Below are 20,451 nucleotides of genomic sequence, written 5' to 3' on the forward strand. Positions count from 1 at the left end.
TCATAAGCTATCATACAAGCAATTATGTCCATAGACTTGACCAGAAGAGCTGCGAAGGCTGAGCTCCCAACACCCAGAAAAATGTTATTGACGACCCAAAACCCGAGTGCGATCGACCAGAGCGACGTCTCAATTTGCGCCCAGTGTAAAAAAGAAAAAACAAACAAACAAACACACACACATCAAAAATAAACAGTAAACGCGAATAGGATCCCATCAAAAGACGACGTGATATTGCTTTGTAGCTTGGGTAGTTTGTTGCCCCATAGATTTCAGACCTTTTGATGATACTCTTGAGAATCTATCTTTAATATGGCTCAAAACAGTTTCCAGCAGTTAGATTTTGATGGGTCCTTTTAGCCACTCTTTATCAGTTGATGCTGCAATCATGGGTATCAAAAAACTGCCCAATCATAGGTTAACATGTTGTTATCATTTTCGTGACACAATACGTTACCATAGCAACAGTATGACCCGCTAAATTTTCAAAACTTTAAGGTGGCTCTGAACCACCTGAAGTATAAATTCAGATATGTATATATATGTCTTCGCGTGTATATGATTGAATAATTTTTATATGGATAAAAGAGCAATTTTTAGAGAAGACAACGTGGTCGGTAATGGGAAACCAAACCGCCCAGGCTAAAAGGGTCCATTAGTACAGCAGGAACCATGCCCTCATTTTTGTTAACATCTAGATAGCAGGTAATTAACTGTTAGAAGACTTCAGAAAAGTCTAAATGTATTGCGTGCCTATAATCAGCATTTCTTTTCACCATCTTTTCTCGACTACGCTGAACTGCAAGGAAACTAGTCTAGCTTGGGTTTTGGACCCAAAGGGACTCAGCTATGAGGATTTGCTGAATTAATTAATAGAATTTCCTCGAGTTTGCTCAATTTCCTTACTCGGTTGGGTTAGGCGTATGGTTGAGGGCCACTTTAGCACCCCGTTACGCACCCGTACCCCTCTTGGTCCAATACCAGAACTCGACCTCCGAGTTCCTATGGCTTTTCCCTTGGATAGGGGTTGAACACAAGGCGAGAGGAGATAGACTCTCTCTTCTAGAGCCTGGGTTCAACCTCTATATAGCGCGCGGGGAAGGGAGAGTTCAGGGACTGGATAATACTCCTCTACGTCTGCGAAATTTAAAACCCATCACTCGTAACCTCGTATACGTAACAATGGAAGAGTTAGTGGGTGCTTACAATTGATTTGTCAGAATGAACGGGTTGGGATGACGGTTGAACAATGTAAGGGTTTTTCCAAAATCCGCAAACCAACGAACGAGATGGCGCTTACCATTTGAAATACACCAATTTCGATATATTAAAATTCAGCCTACCACAATATCAGCAAGAGGCTCTGGTGAATAAACCCACAAACTCTGTTGTTATCCCCCAGAGCCTCCTATTGAGGTCTATTGTTTTAGCCTGAATTTTAATATATCGAAATTAGTCTATTGGATTTTTTCGTAATCGTTTTCGGCTGATGAGACTGGAAACTGGAATATTTAGCAAATTCCGCCGTTCCATCCCGAACGGAAAAAGAGGACTACCTCTGGAGGTAGTCTACAATTTCAGAACGGATTTTCCGAAAAATCTCTGTTCCATTTGACTTTCAACCGAAATTTTCGGAAATTTTTTTTTGCCAAATGGTAAGCACCCAGTGACTCCCCAGGTATGCGGAACAAACAAGAAATCACGTGGTTAGGCTCTGATTGCGCCCGAGTTGTAGATTGGGGCGAGTTTCGAATGACGTCATATGGCGGCAATGGCGGCAGTGTGAGGTGGGCATATCCGGTGGAATACACCACAAGAGAAAGACTTCCATGCCTTCCTTGTGGCCCAATTCTCGGAAGTGAACGTTCAAATCGGCGTTCTATTGAATTGTCGTGGACCTTTATTTCTTAATCACGGAACTTAGACGGCATCCCCGTCGAGTGCAGTCGACCAATTCCAGGGAAAGAACAGTTTGGGTGCGGCGATTTTGAAATACCCGAGCTTGAATTTCCCAATCTTCCAAGTTATTCATTGAACAGTTTTGGAATAACAGTCGTTTGGTCGAGCATTGGATAGTTCAATTGCCTTGTAACGATAATCATTGATTGTCATATTTCAGTATGAGGTAAGAATCCATATTCTATTGGCTTATGATCTACTTTCGACTTGACATGTCAGACGATCGATCGCTTGTCGGTCGAACATTCCCAATAACAGCCAGTCAGCTCGTCAAAACAGTGCAAATATTTCTGCCATAAGTTTTTCTATAATGGACTTGTGATTCCCACTAGTTTGTTTTTGGTTAATACATGACGATTTTTTTTTTCGTTTCGAACCATCAATTGATCAAACCGGTCTTATTTTGTTGGCAATTGATGGCTTCGGCATTGGCATTTGGAACATGTAATCGCTTCGAAAGTCTTGCATTCTAGTGTTGGATTCCCCTGAACTCCAGTGCCCCTGGGGTAGGCTTTGTATAAAGTATAAAGAAAAGATTTGGCAGGGGGCTATGAGGAAGTAATCTGAAGAAATATATTTACGTGTTGTTGCTATACTTTTGTTAGGATTACATGATTACATTGACTTATCGGGGATCAAGTTTGCCCTCCATGTTCTTGTTTTCTGGACGAATGGAAACAATGTAAGCATGCACCCACTCGAGCCAGCTGAATTGCTAACGAACGGTTAATCACTGAATGGGAGCAGATGTAAACATTTTTTTATCGTCTTATTTGGGGCATATTACATTTTCAGTTCCCAAAACCAGTTGAGTTCAGTTTATCATAGTGTAGAAAACAACATCATTGTTTTCGTCGTGTACGTGGGGTTTTGTTTTCAGTTTGTAAGCTTACTGGGTTTCGCTTTTACAAATTCTCTTCCTTGTGATATCTTGTAATCTATATTTTATAAACTTGTCACTTTTGTTTAGGTAGCCTTTTGGTGTTATCGTGTTCAAAAGAAAGCAAGCTGGAATGCCAAATTATTTCTAAACATAGCTGGGTTTTGTGGCAAAACAGTCGAATGGCTGAAAATATTCGAGCTCTTGAATTTCATAGCTTTACGGTATCTCAGTTTTTCGCTGTAATATTCAGCTTTGGTGGAGAAGCGAGCTTCCTGTAGTGTAGATATTCGTCGGCAAATGTCCTACAAGTCTTAACATGCCTCCTTTGACGACGATACACTCAAAGCAGAAATATAATAACATTTTCTTAGCCCTGCTGGCGGCAATTACGTATCGATAAGGATAAACAACATACATTTGCCAGTGGCGTGATAGCTGTTATTTAGATTTGCCAAGATATTCTAGTATATAAAGCCGTATTTTATTCAGTTCAAATTAATTTGTTGGTAGATGACTTTTAAAATGATGCAAATCTCAAGATGTTATCTCCTGTAAGTGCGATGATCCATAGCGACGAGCTATGGATAATCACAAGACAAAATTTCTTTTTCTTGATTCTTTTCCGTCGAAACGTTCCCTGTCAACGTTTCAGTTTCCTTGTAAAACAAGATCTGACTGATATTTTTAGGATTTGGTAGTGTGTTAGGACGTGTTGTGTTTAGATATATGAATGGAATTTTCTGTAGTGCCATATTGAGGCTAAGAATGGACCGTCTATTGCTATGTAAATAAGCAGTGATGTATAAACATTGTATTGTCGTAAGATACCTCGTTCTGTCTGATTTGGACTCATGCCAAAATAAATTTGTTCTACCTTACTTTGAGTTAAAAAATGTGGAGAAGGAATCTCATAAATCTAACTTTAAAGTTTTTATAGTTCTCCATCATATTTTCAGAAATATGACAACTTGCCACAAACATTTTATTTGCAATGCATGTGGTTGTTTAAAGTTAGAAACTGTTATGCTGTATTGGTGGGCTACTGAAGCTATTTCTTAACTTGAAGTTAATAGGGGTAAATTAACCTTTGAAGCAACTTATGGAAGCTGATATGGCTAATGTTTTAAAAGTCAGCTTCACAAACTTGCTGCAGTGGTTAAATAATTTACATGTACCATTATCAACTTCAAGAGTTGTTTAAATAACTAAGTGATACACGTTGTATGCACATTTCCAGTCCATGTAGTAGAAGGATATTGTTTTTATTTGTCGTAAGAGTGTGCTGTCTTTGTGTATTGTAAAATGATAATTAATCTAGTTATGTTCGAGTGCAGTTCTGCGACCCTTTAAATAATACGAAAAGGCAATTTATATCATTATTTTTATAAGAGTTGTCTGGCGACGACTCATTTGAAAATGAGTCTGATTTCAACAAAAGGAACCTTTATCATATGAATGGTTTCACAGTGAGCAGTGAGCTCCATTTTGAGATTTGGAGGGGGTATTTGGATCTTAGTTTTTGAGATACGAAGGGGCTCTTAGGATCTTAGTTTTTGAGATTTGGATGGGGTATTAGGTCATACACTGTAGGTCTTAGATTGTAGGTTTTAGTTTTTGAGACACCAGGTCTAAAACATCTGATACACACACTATGTGAATGCCATATTTAAAAACCTTAATCTACCACTCTATACAGCTACCTATTGAGTACTATTTGCATCTAATTCTAACCTTGAAATCTAAAGCTGGGTTTTTTACATTTATGAAATACGCACAAGCATAAGCACAATGGTAGTGAGGACACCTACAACAGAAGCAATAAGCACAAGCTGAACACAAATTTTTGTTCTTCTTGTATTTGTGCTCATGCTCATGTCAAGTGAGAATGTGCTGCTGCATATTAAGCATATATAAGCATAAGTGAAAGTCCGCCATCCTGTTTTCCTGCATCAAGGAGGTATAGAACAGAAAATAAGGCAATTATCCATTCAGTGAGTGCCTGCAGTATACATGTACGTGCTTATGCTTGTGTTGTAGTCATCCTCAGTGCCATAATTATGCTTATGCTTATGCTTATGCTTGTGGTTGTACTTACATGCATGTCCTAGTGAAAACCAGGTTTTACATTGGATAATTCTATAGTTATATAGTTATATCCATTCTTGTATTTTTATTAATTTAATTTTTGGTGCTATTGAAATTGCAATGTGAGTATTACAGAGGGCCACAAGTTTGTTAGGTTTGGCTACATGTATAAAATTTGGTGTAAACCCTATTTAAATAAAGTATTTGCTTAGTACTTACTCACTTGCTATCTTCAAATTGAAAACTATATTGTACATGTAGCCTATAGTTTTAATTTCATATGGGGAGGGAATTCAGGATGGGTAACTTTTTTCCAGTGAACATGCTAGAGGCTTCAATTTAACATTGCCATTAATTTCATCAGTTTGCTTCCTATTTTTGTTCTTTCATTTTAGTGAACAGTCTATTGCCCAGGCACGGGCATCTGTAATGCTCTACAACAATGACAAGAAAGAATGGGAACACTCAGGTGGCTCGTCGGGAATCTCCAGAGTCCATGTTTATCACCATCCAGTTAATAATACTTATAGAATAGTTGGCAGAAAAGTTCAAGATCATACGGTATGTTGCTGTAGCAGTTGAAAATGTTGTTGATGTTTACTTGCATGCCTGACAACTCTCCCAGTTACAGACAAAAAATTTCTCCCAGTCGCCTAGACCAGTAATCAAATCTCCTGCTAGTGGATTTGATGGAATTCGTTTGAAATGGAAGGATTCACTCTTGTCTGGGCTAAATCTGGGAAATGTCTCATTCAGTTTGGGTAAATTTGGGATGTTTGAGGCATTTTTAATGGTTGAATTGAGAGACTTACTTCTTGGATCAGTGGTAGTTTTAGCATGGCACAGTGTGCAAAGAAAGTCTCTTCCGAGAGCCTGGGGCTTGTGGATTTTCCTGCATTTACTCTCTCAGTTGTCATGCTCACTGTGTTTGCTGATTGATTGTATTGTAAAGCAAAATGTCAGACATTACTACATGTAGGTTGGAAATGCAATGCTCTGTCTAGGAAAAGGTACTTTGTCACTCGTTAACCCAATCTTAGAACAGAATCAAATTACTTGTCTGGCTCTTCCTCTCCTTCAGTGGTGTCACTGAATGTCTTACATGAAGATCAAGAGGAGGAGATAAGTGTGACTTCTCCTGTGTACCAGCTACATTGTCACTTGTCATGGCACATCTTTCTCAGACATGAGGTTTTCATTACCCACATAGCAATGCATTTTCCTCAAAATCTAATCAAATCAACAAAATTTAATGCCACAACTGAGACCATTAAATGCCCGACCTGAACCCACTGTATGTTCACAAAGAATTGCATGGTTATGTCCCAGATTTGGGCTTGCTACATGTAACACTGGCATCTCTGCACGTGTGTGGAATGTATCTATAAATCCATGTTCTTCCTGGCTGAATCTCATACAATATCCTCAAGAGGTTATTACTAACAGTGCATATTAACCCTAGGTTGTCATAAATTGTGCACTGGCAAAAGGATTAAAATACAATGAAGCAACTCCGACATTTCATCAATGGAGAGATCAGAGACAGGTCTATGGTCTGAATTTTCCAAGCAAAGAAGATGCCCAAATTTTTGGACAGGCTGTAAATACTGCTTTGGAAAACCTTAGGAGTGGTGGCTCTGGTATGAAAGTGGAAAGTTAACATGAGAGTATTAAGCAAAATGTTACATAATTAATTTTAATTAGTTTCTATCACTAATTACAATATCAGACAATTGTGACTTGACACTTGATACGTAATTCTCACAAGAATCGGATATTGAGTTAAAAGTACTCAAAAAATTGTCAAGAATTATCTTGAAACAATTGGATACATTTTCTTGCTAGTGTTCACTGAGTAATGTTTTTACAAGGTGCAAAATATAAAGTTAGCAGACTTCAATTAATAAGAACTGTACAAAACCATGACTAAGTACAAGTATGTGACAAGTTTGCAGCTCACTGAAATTGACTTTTTGGTAGCTTTCTTCTACAGTACCGCTCAGAACTAAACAGACATCGCATGCGCGTTCTTAACGCACCCCTAGCATGTTAAAATGGCCTGTGTGTTTTTGCCAACATATTAGCCTTTGTTATTCATAACCAATGTTCCTTTTGTGATGCATTGTTATGGCGAACAAAGCAAGACTACAGCTCAAACAAATGTGTGATTTATGTTTAGTAATTCCATGCTAGGCAAAATTCAAATCAAAACACAGGGAATTAACAAGAGCAGTTGCAAAATACAGCTTTGTACCTCTTTCACTGAAATAAGATGCTCCGATGTTGACAAGATGACAAAAAATTTTGAATGCTTTCGCATCAAACCATCGCTAGTTCCCCTGAAAATTTGAACTCATTTACCTGGCATATAAGCTCTGTTCTCAAATCAAGCGTGGCATTCATACTCACCAAAATTTTCTTTGTATCAGATGGACATTAATAGCAGCACACACATCGACAAAATAAACAACAGATTGAAAGCTAGACAATTTCATTTAACCCGGCACTCAAAAACTGGAGAAAGTTGTAAATTACATGAGGATGGAAACACAGGCCTCTTCCAGTACAAGTACATTTTCCTCTTGGGGAAGCATATTAAACTTTCTCTCCTCACTTACCCATGGGCAAGAGCCCAGGTAAGCCGTCCTCCAACTAAATTTTTGATAAAGATTGAAACAAGTACATTCTGGGCACACGGGTTATAATATCAAGTGTTAGGTGAAGTTTGATGAAAATTAAACTTTTAAAACGTTACTTTGTTGATTGCATTATGCGCAACTCACAGTTCAGAAGTGGTTACCTAGCATGTAATCAAAATCTGCCCCAATTAAATTTCTTTCCAGGATTATTTAAAGTAGCCATGAATGAAAATTGTGATGTCCATTGCTGTTTCCAGTGTTTACACAGTGTCTCTCACAGATATGCAGTCCCCTGGCGATAATTTTACAGGAGATGTTTGATGCCTTGATATTTCCTTTTTTCACCGTTATTGCATAGCATAAGGAGTCAAACAAAACAATTTTGTTCCATTAGTTGTTTTCGAGCTTATCTGGGACTTGGAGACACACATGCTTTGAGAAGAGATATTGCAAACCAAGCATTGAATTTTACTCTCCACAAGATGAGGGACAAAAGCGACAAATTGCATAAATGAGACTGGAATTGGAATATTGTTGTGTTGCTTTCAATGGTATGCCAAGTTTCTATTTTGGATTTTTATTTGTGGTTGAATGAATCAAAATAAAATGATATGTAGGTAACTGCTGCAATATTCAGCCGGTATGAAAGAAATACAACTGTAGAACTTGTCTGCTCCTTGAAAACACATGACATTACCAAATGTTGTCTTTAGAAAAGGTCATTAACTTCCTTTCACAAAGTAACAAAAGAAACGAACAATAACCAAGCTCATACATACTAATGCGTTTACTTAAACGCGTTATAACGCGAAGTCAAAACGCAGTCTAACGCAGCAAAACGCGCACGCGTGTTAACCCCTTTGCTTTGTTAACGTGTAATCAACAGGAACTTTGGTTCGCTTAGTTCTGAGCGGTACTTTATACATGGCAAGATAAAAAATATATCCAGATTACATTTGTTGACTTCGTTCTTTACTGGTAGACTGCATTCCATGCCAGTAACTTTAATGTGAAAAACTGATACTGAACTTTTTGCCTTGAAGTGAAACATTGTAGAATTTGCTAATAAGGCAATTAAGTTTCTATGTACAATAAAAGTGCATATCAATTTCTTTTTAGCTGGAATGCCACAGTCTCCCTCAATAACTCAGCAGCAGTTTATGCCATCGTCACACACAAGTAATGGCAGAGGTAATGAGCAGGATGAAATGCTTGCACAGATTCGGGATCAGACACATTATGATGCTCATGATCAGTACTCACGTGGCAGGATGGCTCCTTCAGCTGTCCCAGACAACAGGTCATACCACCCTCAGTATGATGTCCCTCGGGAGACAGAAAGCCCCAATGTAAGTATTGAGTCTCGGTTAACAAACTGATGACAGTTTGTCATGATCTGCACACCCTTCAATGATAGAAGTGATGATGTAAATTGTTCAAAACTCGCCTCTGGCTTCAGTGGGAAGGTTTTGACACTTACATTTTAAGTATCATTTGTAGGATACATGTACATGTATTTACTAGAGTTTAGGCCTTGGAATTGAGTGACTGATTTGTTTTCATTGGAAAATCCCCAACACTCCTCAGGTTTCTAAAGTTGCAGTGGGTTGCTAGTTACATGTACGTGTATCTGTATGTCATTTTCATGTTCATGATCTGATCACACAGGTGGTCACACAGGGTCTGCATAATTTTGGTTTGTTGTTTAGTTTATTAATTTGTTCCTATACGATGTACAGGAGCAGCTCATCTTGAGCTGCTAGTTACTAGACTCTTCATGTTGTTGAAACAGATTTACAGTAAGTGCTTAATGGAACTGTCTGTGCTAATGATTAAAAAATATTTTACATGTATTTTTTGTTAGTCAAGCACCGCCTCTTTATCAACATCACCTGGGCCACAGCCAGTCATACAGAGTAAGTTGATTCATATACACGATGCATGTAATAGTGACATGTAACTTTCGATACAGCTTCAAATCAAAGTAGAATATGTTACCTAGAAAAATAATTTGTTGTGAAAAAGCCAAAAGACTCCTGAAAACTACTGGGTTGGTTGGAATCCTATGTCTTTACACTGCTTCAGTAACTTTGTAATGAAAAGGAACTCGGACTTGCAGCTGACTTGGATTTGACTCAGTCTACTGATCAATATACTTTCATTTCATCTTTGATAGGTGCACCACATGTTCCTTCTGCGCCAGCGGCACCACCTGCTCCACCGGCTCCCCCGGCCCCTCCTGCCCCACCTGCTCCTCCTGCAGCACCCCCTGTCCCAGGAGGCGGAGGACCCCCTGCACCTCCTCCACCTCCTCCGGCACCAGGAGGGGGTGGTGGGACGTTAGCTGACCAGATAGCTGCAGCAAAATTAAAGAAGGCAGCTAAGGTAAGGGTGAGCTGAAATTTTTAAGTAACAGAATGAGTTATTATAAATGATGTCACTGATGTTCTGGAAAACAATTCAAACTGAATTCAAACTAAAATGTTCTTGTAGTGCCCATAAAGATGGATTTCTTGCCTGTAATCAGCAAAATTTTGAAGTGCAGGTCAGAGTAATTTTTAAATAATCAAGCTTAAGGTGGCTTTCTAGAGTTTTTCGGGGACTCAGTAGTGCGCACTACGATTGCCTGCCAGACGTCAGTATTAATCGTGCATGCAAAAATGATGGAAGTGACCCTAAGAGGAAAAGAAAACCACTTCAGCTCTTGAAAGTTGTTAAATCACTTTCAATTGGTATACGAAGCAATAGTTTCAAACTCTGTTCAAACAAGTGTTAGAGCCTAGGGCCAAAAAAATATGACAAAAAAAGCTTAATAAACAACCGGTAAAAGAGTGCCAATTTACTCTTGCTTTCTTGCACGCGATACATGGTGTCAAATGAGCATGTGCTTAAAGAAAGGGCATGTGCAATTCAACTCTCGTCCAAGGTTGTAAAAGCTTGTCTTTGATCGAGGATTGCTCGAAAATCTACCGTACAACCCATGATAAAATTTTCACAGTTGATTTGTAGGGGTGAATCACGTTTGAAGCCAACATTTTAAAAAAATCTGTAAGAATTTATCTCACGTTTTCTTAGTTTCCAAAAAATCTGTCTAACAGGTTTTTATTTTACTTTGGGTGAATATTAAATCAGAGCCAATTTCTTATTCCTGAAAATTTGAGGTGGGTTCATACAGGTAGATTTTGAGAAAAACATGATTTAACCTACTAGTACCCAGTCTCTCCTTAGGTACTCAGTTGTTTATTTTGGCCATTTGTTGACGTTTAATTGTTCAAGTTTCACATAGAATGGCAAAGAACTTAAGCAAGCAGTAAATAGAGAAAGGCAAAACATCTTGGAACATTTTTGAAAAGAGTTCAAGTTGTTTTGTTATATTCCATCAAAATGTAGTAAGCCACCTTAAACCTGTTGATTGGCCTTTTATCTTTGTTTGTTAGCTTCAATTGACACTGTAATGGACTAAAGTATCTTTTTTTATATATTTTGTTTCTTTTTAAAAAGAACATGTCTTGAACAATACTGTACAGCATATTGTATGCAACTGGTTCCAATACTATGAAATGTGTTTTTACTACTGCAGAAACAATTCTGTGCCATGTAATCCTTTATTCAGGCAGTCTTTTACTCATAAAGTGGATAGCCTCAACAGAATCTTGTTTTACATTGTTGATTAATGTAAACAGTGGAAATGAGATTGCCAGTGCTTATTGCTTCAGATGTCTTTCTCAGGAGTAAGTGACCAGAAAGGACAGCTGAAATTAACACTATCACTCAGGCCCACTCATATTATCTGTGTACAGTATAGTCACTTCTACTCACATCTGCAGCAGAATTTGTCTCTGCAGTGTTGTACTCCATTCCGCCATGAAAAAAAAGCCTGTAATATAATTGTTATGTACTTGTAAAATCATTTGAAATTTATACTAAAGCCTGGTGAATGTTTTGTTCTGACTTTGATTACCTGACTCTTCAGGCAGAGAGTGAAGGTCCAAGAAATGAAAGAGCTAATTCAACGAGTCGTGGTGGCAAGGCTATGGGTGGTGGAATGGACATGATGGCAGAAATGCAAAGAAAGCTCGCAGCAAGGTGGGCTGTTGCTTCAATACAATAAAGACTTCTAACTCAGTTTGATTACTTACTTACTCACTCACTCATCCTCATCGGGCCCATGAGGACTCTTGAGGCCGGTTGATTACTTCCTTACTCATATTAATTACATGTAGTCTTCTTTGTTCCTGGTGGAACAACTAGTGTTGTGCAGTGCCTTTTGCCTTGTGCCTAGTAAGCTGTCTCTTCTCCTACTCTGCCATTCTATTCTTGTATACCTCCAGGTGGGCTGGGGTCTCCCTATCATGCTTCCCCTGTGGGTTAATTACTCTGGGGCTCTCTGGCCAATCCAACCTAAGCTCTTTGTCTTACTGGTGCCTCTCTAAAGCTCCTTATTGCATTTTTAGTCTGGGCCACCAAATCCACAGGATGTTCTTCAGGCTGTTATTAGGTTCACACCATGTTTGTTTTCATACATTCACTGTTTTTAACTTTGCATGTACAGGAGTTAATGCAAAATAAATGGTCTTGACTTCCACTGCTGAATTTAACCTGTTTTTTTTCCTTGTAGAAAAGCAAAAGAGGAAGGCAGAGAAGTGGAGGTACGACATTTTGTGTTTTTAAAGTGCCTCTAACAGCTTCATGTACCAGCTGAGGTGCCACTGGTTCTGACACAAGTAAACTGTAATGTTCAGGCTTAAGTCCAAAAAAATCCTCTATATTCCCTCTTTCCTTGTCCCATTGTTGGTCCCATACAGTGTTGTGCAAAGAAGGGTAGAACTTTTAAGGGTTTGTGTGTTGTATATTAACTAAGTTAGACTGTGAAATACATAATTATATGATGACTGTTTTGCTTGCATGTAAGTTGTATTTTTATGAGTCATTTAAGGTTGCCTTTGATTGCGGTTTTCACTGTTAATGCTGGGTGTTTGTTCACATTTTAATCCCAAGCCAGTAAAGGAAGAAGCTGAAACAAGAACAGAAAGATTGCCATCTGGTGAGTAAGATCCTCCTTTTTGTACTTTAGGTATTGTGGTTGCCAAATAAAAATGTAAAGTAACCTGTCTTGCTTTAGAGCACCATACAGTGAATCCAACTAGTGTTGTGGACAACCTGGACTACTTATAATTAAACCAGAGTTGAAGATGTTAATGATTAGCTGATCGTCTCTGCACAGGTCCTCGCTCAAATGCTAGCAATCCTCCAGTAGCCCCAGCTCTTGGAAACAACAATGTCAAGACAAACTTCTTGTCAACAGCTAAACCAACCAGTAATGGAGGAATCAGGTAAGGAGGACTTGCTGCCACTGCATTGGCATTTGTGTGAATCATAATCATATCATTGGTTTATTTTAGCTCCAGTTGACTACTCAACAACCAAAATTAAGTGCACTTTGTTTTGCAGGAAAAATAGCAAGAGTGAATCATCATTAAGCAACGACCAGCTAGAAGAATTAAAAACGGTAAGGCCGATCTTAGGATGTAGTACATATGTAAGTTGCATTCGGTGGAAGGGAACTGAAAGCTTTATCTTTTTTTAAGATGCCTCATTTTTGGCACAGGCCTTGAAAACTCCTTGAAAATTTTTTTAGATCAGGAGCACCCGGATTTACAGAGGCCAATCAAGGCTGTCATCTAGCAGAGCCCAGGTGCCTCAGGCGGCCAAGTTTTGTCTTTGGGCGACTTGTTTAACTTCATTCTTATGAAAACTTGTTAGAGTGGGCACCCAATATTTCCTACATGAGAACCCTTTGGCACCTTGCAATTTTGCTTAGAGTGCAGCCTTGCCAATGTGGCTCAGGTTTGAATCCTGTATTTAGCATCGTAAGTGTGTTCAGTTTAATTGTTGGCCCTTGCCTTGCTACAAGGATTTCTCTCTGGGTTCTCCGGTTTTTCTCCTTTCACAAAAAAAAAAAAACAAAAAAAAAAAAACAAAAAAAAAAACAGAATTATACTCAAATTTCCAATTTGTATATGTAATAGGACTACATGCTGTCCAATTTGGAAATAATTGGATGAAAAAAATTCTGAGGACAGCCAAAATTGGACTCTGCCTACGGCATCGTCCAATTTGGCAGTCCGAGGAATTTTTTGAATCCAATTATTTCCAAATTGGACAAGCATTTGGTCCTATTACCTATTAATTATATAGGATCCAAAAACAGAGGAACAAGGCAAATATTTTATCACCTAAAGTACAGTATTTCTCACTTCGCTTTGCTCAGCACATCACAGGTCAAACACTTTAACACAGGTTTTTTGCTTCTTTGAGTGTTCTTGTTCTGATTATTCTCGCTCATCTCGAGTAAATCAGTAGCATCTATCTCTGGAAACCTAGCTGAAGACTTCATTTGAAAGTTTAGACGTCAAAAAGGTGGAGAGAAAAGTCGGGAAATTCTGCCATTATCAAAACATAAGAAAACTTAGCGAGCTACAATCGCTCGATGATGTTTGATGGCAGTGATAATAGCTACAACCTGATTGGCCAATACTCAGTTCTTTTATTTATCTTGACATTTCATTGGTTGATGGAAAGTATCCACATTTTTCTCAAATTGGACAGTTTGTTTAAAGCTAAACTAAACGCTCGAGCAAAAACTATCCAATTTACTTTAAATTTGGACAGTTTGCAAAAATTAATAAAAAATAGGTCTGTTGGGAATAATGGATTTCGACAGAGCTATATAATTAGATATGAAATAGTGGATGAAGAGCCTGGAAAGTGCCACTGTCAATTCCAATTGATTTTTTACAAATTGTAACTTAATTATTTTATTTATGAGATCATTTTCGAGGAAGATAAACTTCACAAATTAATGAAAATGTAACTATGCATTGTTTGCGAAATAATTGTAGTACATTGCTTGGTTCATTATTTACTTTAGGGAGAAGTATTAAATGATCCCCTTGGTCATCTTTCTGAAAAAAATCAAAATGTTGCAATCAATGACTGCCTGCCTACCACCCTGTATGCCTTTTGTGCTACACATGCATTAGAATGTCAAGTTTGTGACTGCCTGTATAACTTAGTGATGGTTTGAGTGATGGGCTAACTGACTATTCAATTGTTTGATTGAGATTTTGCAGTGTATACAGGGCTGGAAATAACAGTCGGTCATCGGACATCATGTCTGAACATTTTACCAACACCAAGTTATTGTCCATCCATAAAATTTGGTTAGATACATTGCTAAAAGGCTCGAAATTGCGACCGGTACAGTTGCCACTATGGCTAAAATTTTCATCTTTGGCAGCCAAAAATTCTGGTCAACAGCCGAAAATACGTCTGCATTCAAAGGCTACCATAAAGGCGACTACGTTTCTCTGTGTTGACGATCAATAACGGTTATTTTCTCAGACATTATGTCCTTCCAGAACTACATAGTGAAAGACCTTTGCTTCTATAGCATTCAGCGTAAGAAAAGAAAGCAATCTATCGTTTTGCTTTACTGTAAAGGATTCCCTCACATCGGAAAACTTGCAAATGGCTGCTTGTGTTTGAAATTGTCCTATAATGCATTGCAAACCCTTGAGCATTGAGTACATCATGTATGCCTACCGATTGTGTCTCTTGAAGTGCATGAATCCTTCAGAGACATTACATTAGCTACGTACACAAAATTAGCGCCCAAAAAAGTCTTGAAAATTTTTTCTTTACAGATTTTATGCATTGAGTTCTTTTCTGAGTAAAATTCCTACTTGATTGTTATCACTTAGTTGCCAAATGGCGACTCAAGAATTTTTTTTTAATTTTAGGCCCTTGACTCTGACAGTCTCAGCCATATCCAGGAGCCCATTATGGGCTTCTGCCATATCATAAAGCAGAAGTGTTCATCTTTCCTGTACTTGCCAAATAAAATACTCTTCAGAAATCTCCCTATTATGCACTACGTACATTGCGATATGCTGTTAGCACTTCATGTTTGTACCCTTGAGTCAACTTTGGTCAGGAGCACATCACTAGGAGCCTGCGACTCCCATACTAAGCCTATGTCATGGTATTTTTACAGAACGGTCTATTTTTAGGCTTCTTTTCCCATGAAAAAGGTCAGTTCTGGTCTATATGAGCTCGAACCAGTAAGGAGAAAAATGGCGGCCTTAGATGGACATGTCGACCTAATCTTCTGGTGAAATTATAAAGTCCATGCTTGTGATTGGTCACTGAGGTTCCTGGGGGGGCTGAATTCGTGGTAAATTCAAACTAAAAATAGATCGGTCTGTGAAAACACCAGGACAGGAATAATTGGGGTAGTTGTACACTCCTAGTGATGGGCTTCTGCTTTAAAGGGACACAGTCAGCTGGTGCATATGCGCATTAGATACCATTTCATATCTAATTTGCATATCGCAGGGACGCAATCCATACTGTTTTTAACCAAATATGATGAAAATAATATCATAGGATTGAACGAAAGCACACTCAAAAACAGGTTTTTCAGTGAACGATTGAAAATCAAGAAAAACACTGCAAAGATTGAAGTGGATTTCTAGATGTACTTTGATTTCAGGTTGAGGTGAACTTTTATCAAAGTGAGAAAACTATTGTCCAAGTCAGTGTGGTCCTAAAGCTGACTGTGTCCCTTTAATGGTAAAATTCAATAGGAAACCAGGTTTGCTTGAAGAACATACAATCAGGAGATAACCAGGAGAGATCTGTGCAGTCGTCTTGTAGATTAAGTCATATAATCATCATAAATGATAAATAAATCAAATTTAAATACAGTGTTGAACGATATGTATTAAAAATCTTTACAGTATGACAATGAATTTTATTATGCTTATTAATTATGCTAATCAATTATGCAAATTAGTGTCCGGTCAAATTGATAAGATGTCCGACTAAAATGAAGATTTGAAAGGACACATGTCCTGTTAAAGGAGAAAAATTATTTCCAGCACTGGTATATATTCAGTGCTTAAAGATCAAGCTTTTAGGTGTTTGGAGACATGGTCAAACATGGTCTTTCGTGTTGGATATACCTAAATCAAAACAAAAACTGAGGAACCTCCTTCACGGTCATGATTTCTTTTGTCTAAACTTGATGAATTATTAATGAGTCTGAGAATTATAGATTTGTGCATCTACTTTTGGACTGGACAAGATTGGAATACTTTGCAAGTCTGTTTTCTTTCTCTAACAAGTGGCCTGTTTTCTTTTTCAGGAATTGCTTGCTGAATTTAGACAAGAATTGGATGCTGCAAAAAGAGAAATAATTGAAGGTACGTCTGCATAGAAAAAAACTGACAAGAGATTTGTACCTAAATCCTTTTCAAGACAACAGACATGTCTCCATGCAATTTTACATTAAATGTCTTAGAAGGCCCTAGTCAGCCACACCTTTGTTTTAGTTTACATACGAGAGTTTGGCTATTATATTTTATTCGGAGCATGTCGAAATGAAAGATATCACTGTGAAACTACTCAAGATAATTAAAAACTTTCGGGAACACGACTTATAGTAGAGTAGAGCAATAAGATTTCACCTCACCATGCAAATCAATAATTTCAATGACATTGAAAATGGTGGAGACTGACTAGGGTCCATTAAAGAGAACTGAAAATTGAGAAAGCTAATTTTGTTTGGTGTTCCATACCATATCAAAATGATTTTTGCAATTCTTACGGAGCACTTTTATCACTTTTCTTGCAGCTGTGAGACAAGAAATCTCACGACTTCGGTGAATGATTCTGGAGACAGTCCTCTTAAGATGTAATTAAATCAAGGGTGAACCTGTGATTAATGGAATGAAATAAGATTTTTATTCCTCATTGTGACATCGTAAAAAATGTCAAGGACAAAACTGTGAGCAAACTCCAGACAGTTGACTTAATATCAAGTAGAAAATTTATGCTTCATCATAGAAATAATTATCTGACGTAATTTCCTTGGGAAGTGCCTGTAATGAAGGACAATAAAAGCAATGGTGCCTCATTAAACACTTGGTAAATAATTAACATGTATGTTAATGCGACAAGGTGATTAACACTTAGATTATAAATGTAGACCATCGGGAGTGAAAGCAAAATATCTTTGTACAGGTTAATGCGAGCTGGGATTTCTTTTGATGTACTTTGTGTTATTATTATTATTTTTTTAATATTATTTTCAAGTGTGAGGCATTGGACTTTTTTATGCATTTAGATCACAAGTAATGTGAAAAGAGGATGAATAATAATTCCACTTGATAACACTTGAAATTCATGAGCAGAGAAGTTCACTTGGACATGCATCTTCAGGCCTTCCAATGTTCATTTTACATGATCTTATTGTTTCATGGACCCCAGTATTTTCAACAGATTTGTTTGCTGTCATGTGAACAGATCCTACAGATACAACTGATCTTGTAATAGGAAGTTTTTAAATTTAAATTAAAGGCTAGTCTGTTGTACCTGAAGAACTCAGTCACGCAAGATCTACTTATAAAAAAAAAATTTCTTAGCTTTATATTCACATGAAAGCATAGACGTGTTTAAAAGCTGTTTAGTTAAAACATGGTTAAAATGTTTTGAGTGTGAGATTACTAGAACAGGAGGAGATAAAATAGACTGGAACTACTTGAACTGGGCTGCTTCAAATAAAATTAACCACAGTGTTGTCGGGTAAATGGTTCAATGCTTACAAATGTACTCACAAATTGATTTCTTGAAGTGGTTTAATTTCCTAGCTATATCAGTATTCATGTGTGCGGTGCACACCATGACAAATGCAGCTGGAGTAAAGATAAACGAACGTCACACAACAACAACCTCTGGTGGTAACAGTGTCATTTATTGAGAGAATGAAGGATGGCAAAATTTTTTACACATGGGCCAATAACCAGGGTTGAAGCATGCAGACTATAAATCAATGTTATTTGTTAATTAAGTGAGCAACATAAGCAAATCATAATAAAGTATGTTACAGACTTCTCATACACCTCATTACAAAATGGCGACCAATTTATTGTTCTTTTGTTTGCATTCTAATTAGCCCTTTTGCCTCGTTTTCACTTCAAAGTTTTTTTGTATTTTGTACGTGTTGATGAGGCAAAGAGGGCTAATTAACATGAAAACAAAAGAATAATAAATTGGCTGCGATTTTGGAATAAGGTGTATTCAAGAAACTTCGTACCTTTTTTTTAAGTTTTGATTGGTGGATTTCAATCCTAAACTTCAAGCAGTTAAAGAAGTTAATGTTGTAATAATCTCAATTAGGTCTGGTTATTTCCTGCCAAAGATGGATCTGTAAAGTAGTCAGTGAATTTGAGTAAAACAGACCTGTAATTTCCTTCACTTGGTTTCAAATTGTATTTTTTTTTTTTTACAAAGCATATTGTTTGGATGTTTTCTCAGCATAGGTCTGTTTATGAAAAAGACTGCCATCTCTGTTATTTCTGTTTTTTTTTTGTTGTTGTTGTCTTTCAAGTTGCCCAGTTCAAGTAACTAGTCACAGCTTAAATACCTAAGGGCCAAACTTTCCAGAAGCTGTAAGACTTGCGTTGGATTATAAGTTACATGTAACTGAAGGTTTATAACATAACAAAACAATATTATGAAAGTAACAGTTGAGTGACAAATAAAACTTTGTACAATAACTGATAAGACTGTACTTGAAATAGGACTGGGTGGGGGTGGCTGTTGTTAAACGGGCAAGTTAGATGAATATAGTCATTGACAAAAGTTTTCTCAGCAACTGTTGCCTCTTGTAAATGTTCAAGATTTACTGGGTTTGTAATATTCATTATTACTTACCAAAAAAACTCATACAAATGTGGCAGCATTGGTAAGAGGGAGGTTTACAGAGTGATACATTGCCTTGAGATAGCAAAATGTAGTAACAATATGACACTTGGGCTGTGAGAGTAAGAGAGTTTCTTATTTGCATGGAATGCCACTATTGGACTATGTTAGTGTTGGTTAAGGCAGATGGAGATTTTGAACCCATAAATAGTTTCTATTTTTACTTACTTAGTATTTGTCAGAAAGGCTTGCACTTTTTGTCTTATACACTGTATGTAGTAACATCTAATGGTTAAAAAGAATGTAAGTGGTTTAGGAGAGGACAGATTCAGGTGCAGTTTCAGCTCCTCAATGTTCTGTTTTCACACCAGAAGCCACTCCCAACCTAGCTCTCCACTGTGAGTTATTCGTCATAATGAGGGACTATAAATTTGCCTAAGCTTCAGCCTCTGTCTGACATTTTCTTAAGTGTGACAATCATTAGTGTGTTGTTGTCCTGTTCAGTTTGTTTCGATGTGATTGTTATGTAGGATCAATAATTATAGAGTTCTTTATTGTTTCCAGTCCATGAGAATGTTATTTTTGATTTATTTTCCTATGTAGTTAACCAAATGTATGAGCTGTTGTAGTTTACATGTTGTAATTGAGTGCTTCCCCCCCCCCCCCCCCTGCCCCCTCGGTCTCCATATAGTTACATTGCACTTGTTGGGGGAATTTTGAATTATGATCCCAACAGCATGTTTATCCAGAGTTGTTTTAGTTCACCTGCACACCTGAGGGCCTGGGAAAGCTGTGTCACTTATTGGGCAGTCTTTGTTGACATTATAATTTGCGTCTTAATTTTGAAATGTTGCCTTTTACTTTCAAGTATGCACAACAAGCTAGCATGACTAAGAATGAAAATATGAATTTAATGATGAAATTCCAGATTTGCAAGGGAATGATTGGAATGCTTGTTTTGGCATAATGCATCCATAATTTGTTGTTCCAGAGACTATTCCTACCCACCCCAAGGAGGGTTATTGGAAATTGCAAGGGAGAGGTGGGGGGCTAACAACCAAAATTTTAAAGGAACGGGAATTTCCAGGGAGACTGGGGGCAGGAGCGGATCCAGGATCA

The 20,451-nt window shown here is 37.6% G+C and overlaps 1 protein-coding gene across 2 annotated transcripts; it reads left to right on the top strand.

Moving 5' to 3' along the window:
* The first annotated feature begins 1,748 nt into the window (after window positions 1-1,748).
* On the top strand, window positions 1,749-19,187 carry LOC110044087 (uncharacterized). Of its 2 annotated transcripts, none has more exons than XM_020749608.2 (13): window positions 1,749-2,125; window positions 5,323-5,488; window positions 6,390-6,567; window positions 8,686-8,915; window positions 9,431-9,482; window positions 9,743-9,951; window positions 11,540-11,652; window positions 12,185-12,215; window positions 12,565-12,610; window positions 12,791-12,899; window positions 13,018-13,075; window positions 16,775-16,832; window positions 17,264-19,187. In XM_020749608.2, the coding sequence occupies exons 1-13, from the start codon at window positions 2,121-2,123 to the stop codon at window positions 17,293-17,295; spliced, it is 1,287 nt and encodes a 428-aa protein (XP_020605267.2). In that variant the 5' UTR covers window positions 1,749-2,120; the 3' UTR covers window positions 17,296-19,187. The 2 variants fall into 2 exon arrangements, with proteins under 2 accessions (XP_020605267.2, XP_089147307.1); XM_089291181.1 differs by lacking the exon at window positions 1,749-2,125 and adding an exon at window positions 2,565-2,641.
* The last annotated feature ends 1,264 nt before the right edge of the window (window positions 19,188-20,451 follow it).

The sequence above is a fragment of the Orbicella faveolata genome, unplaced genomic scaffold (assembly GCF_042242905.1).
Source record: "Orbicella faveolata isolate gen_17 unplaced genomic scaffold, um_ofav_v1 contig_24, whole genome shotgun sequence".
NCBI classification, from domain to species: domain Eukaryota; kingdom Metazoa; phylum Cnidaria; class Anthozoa; order Scleractinia; family Merulinidae; genus Orbicella; species Orbicella faveolata.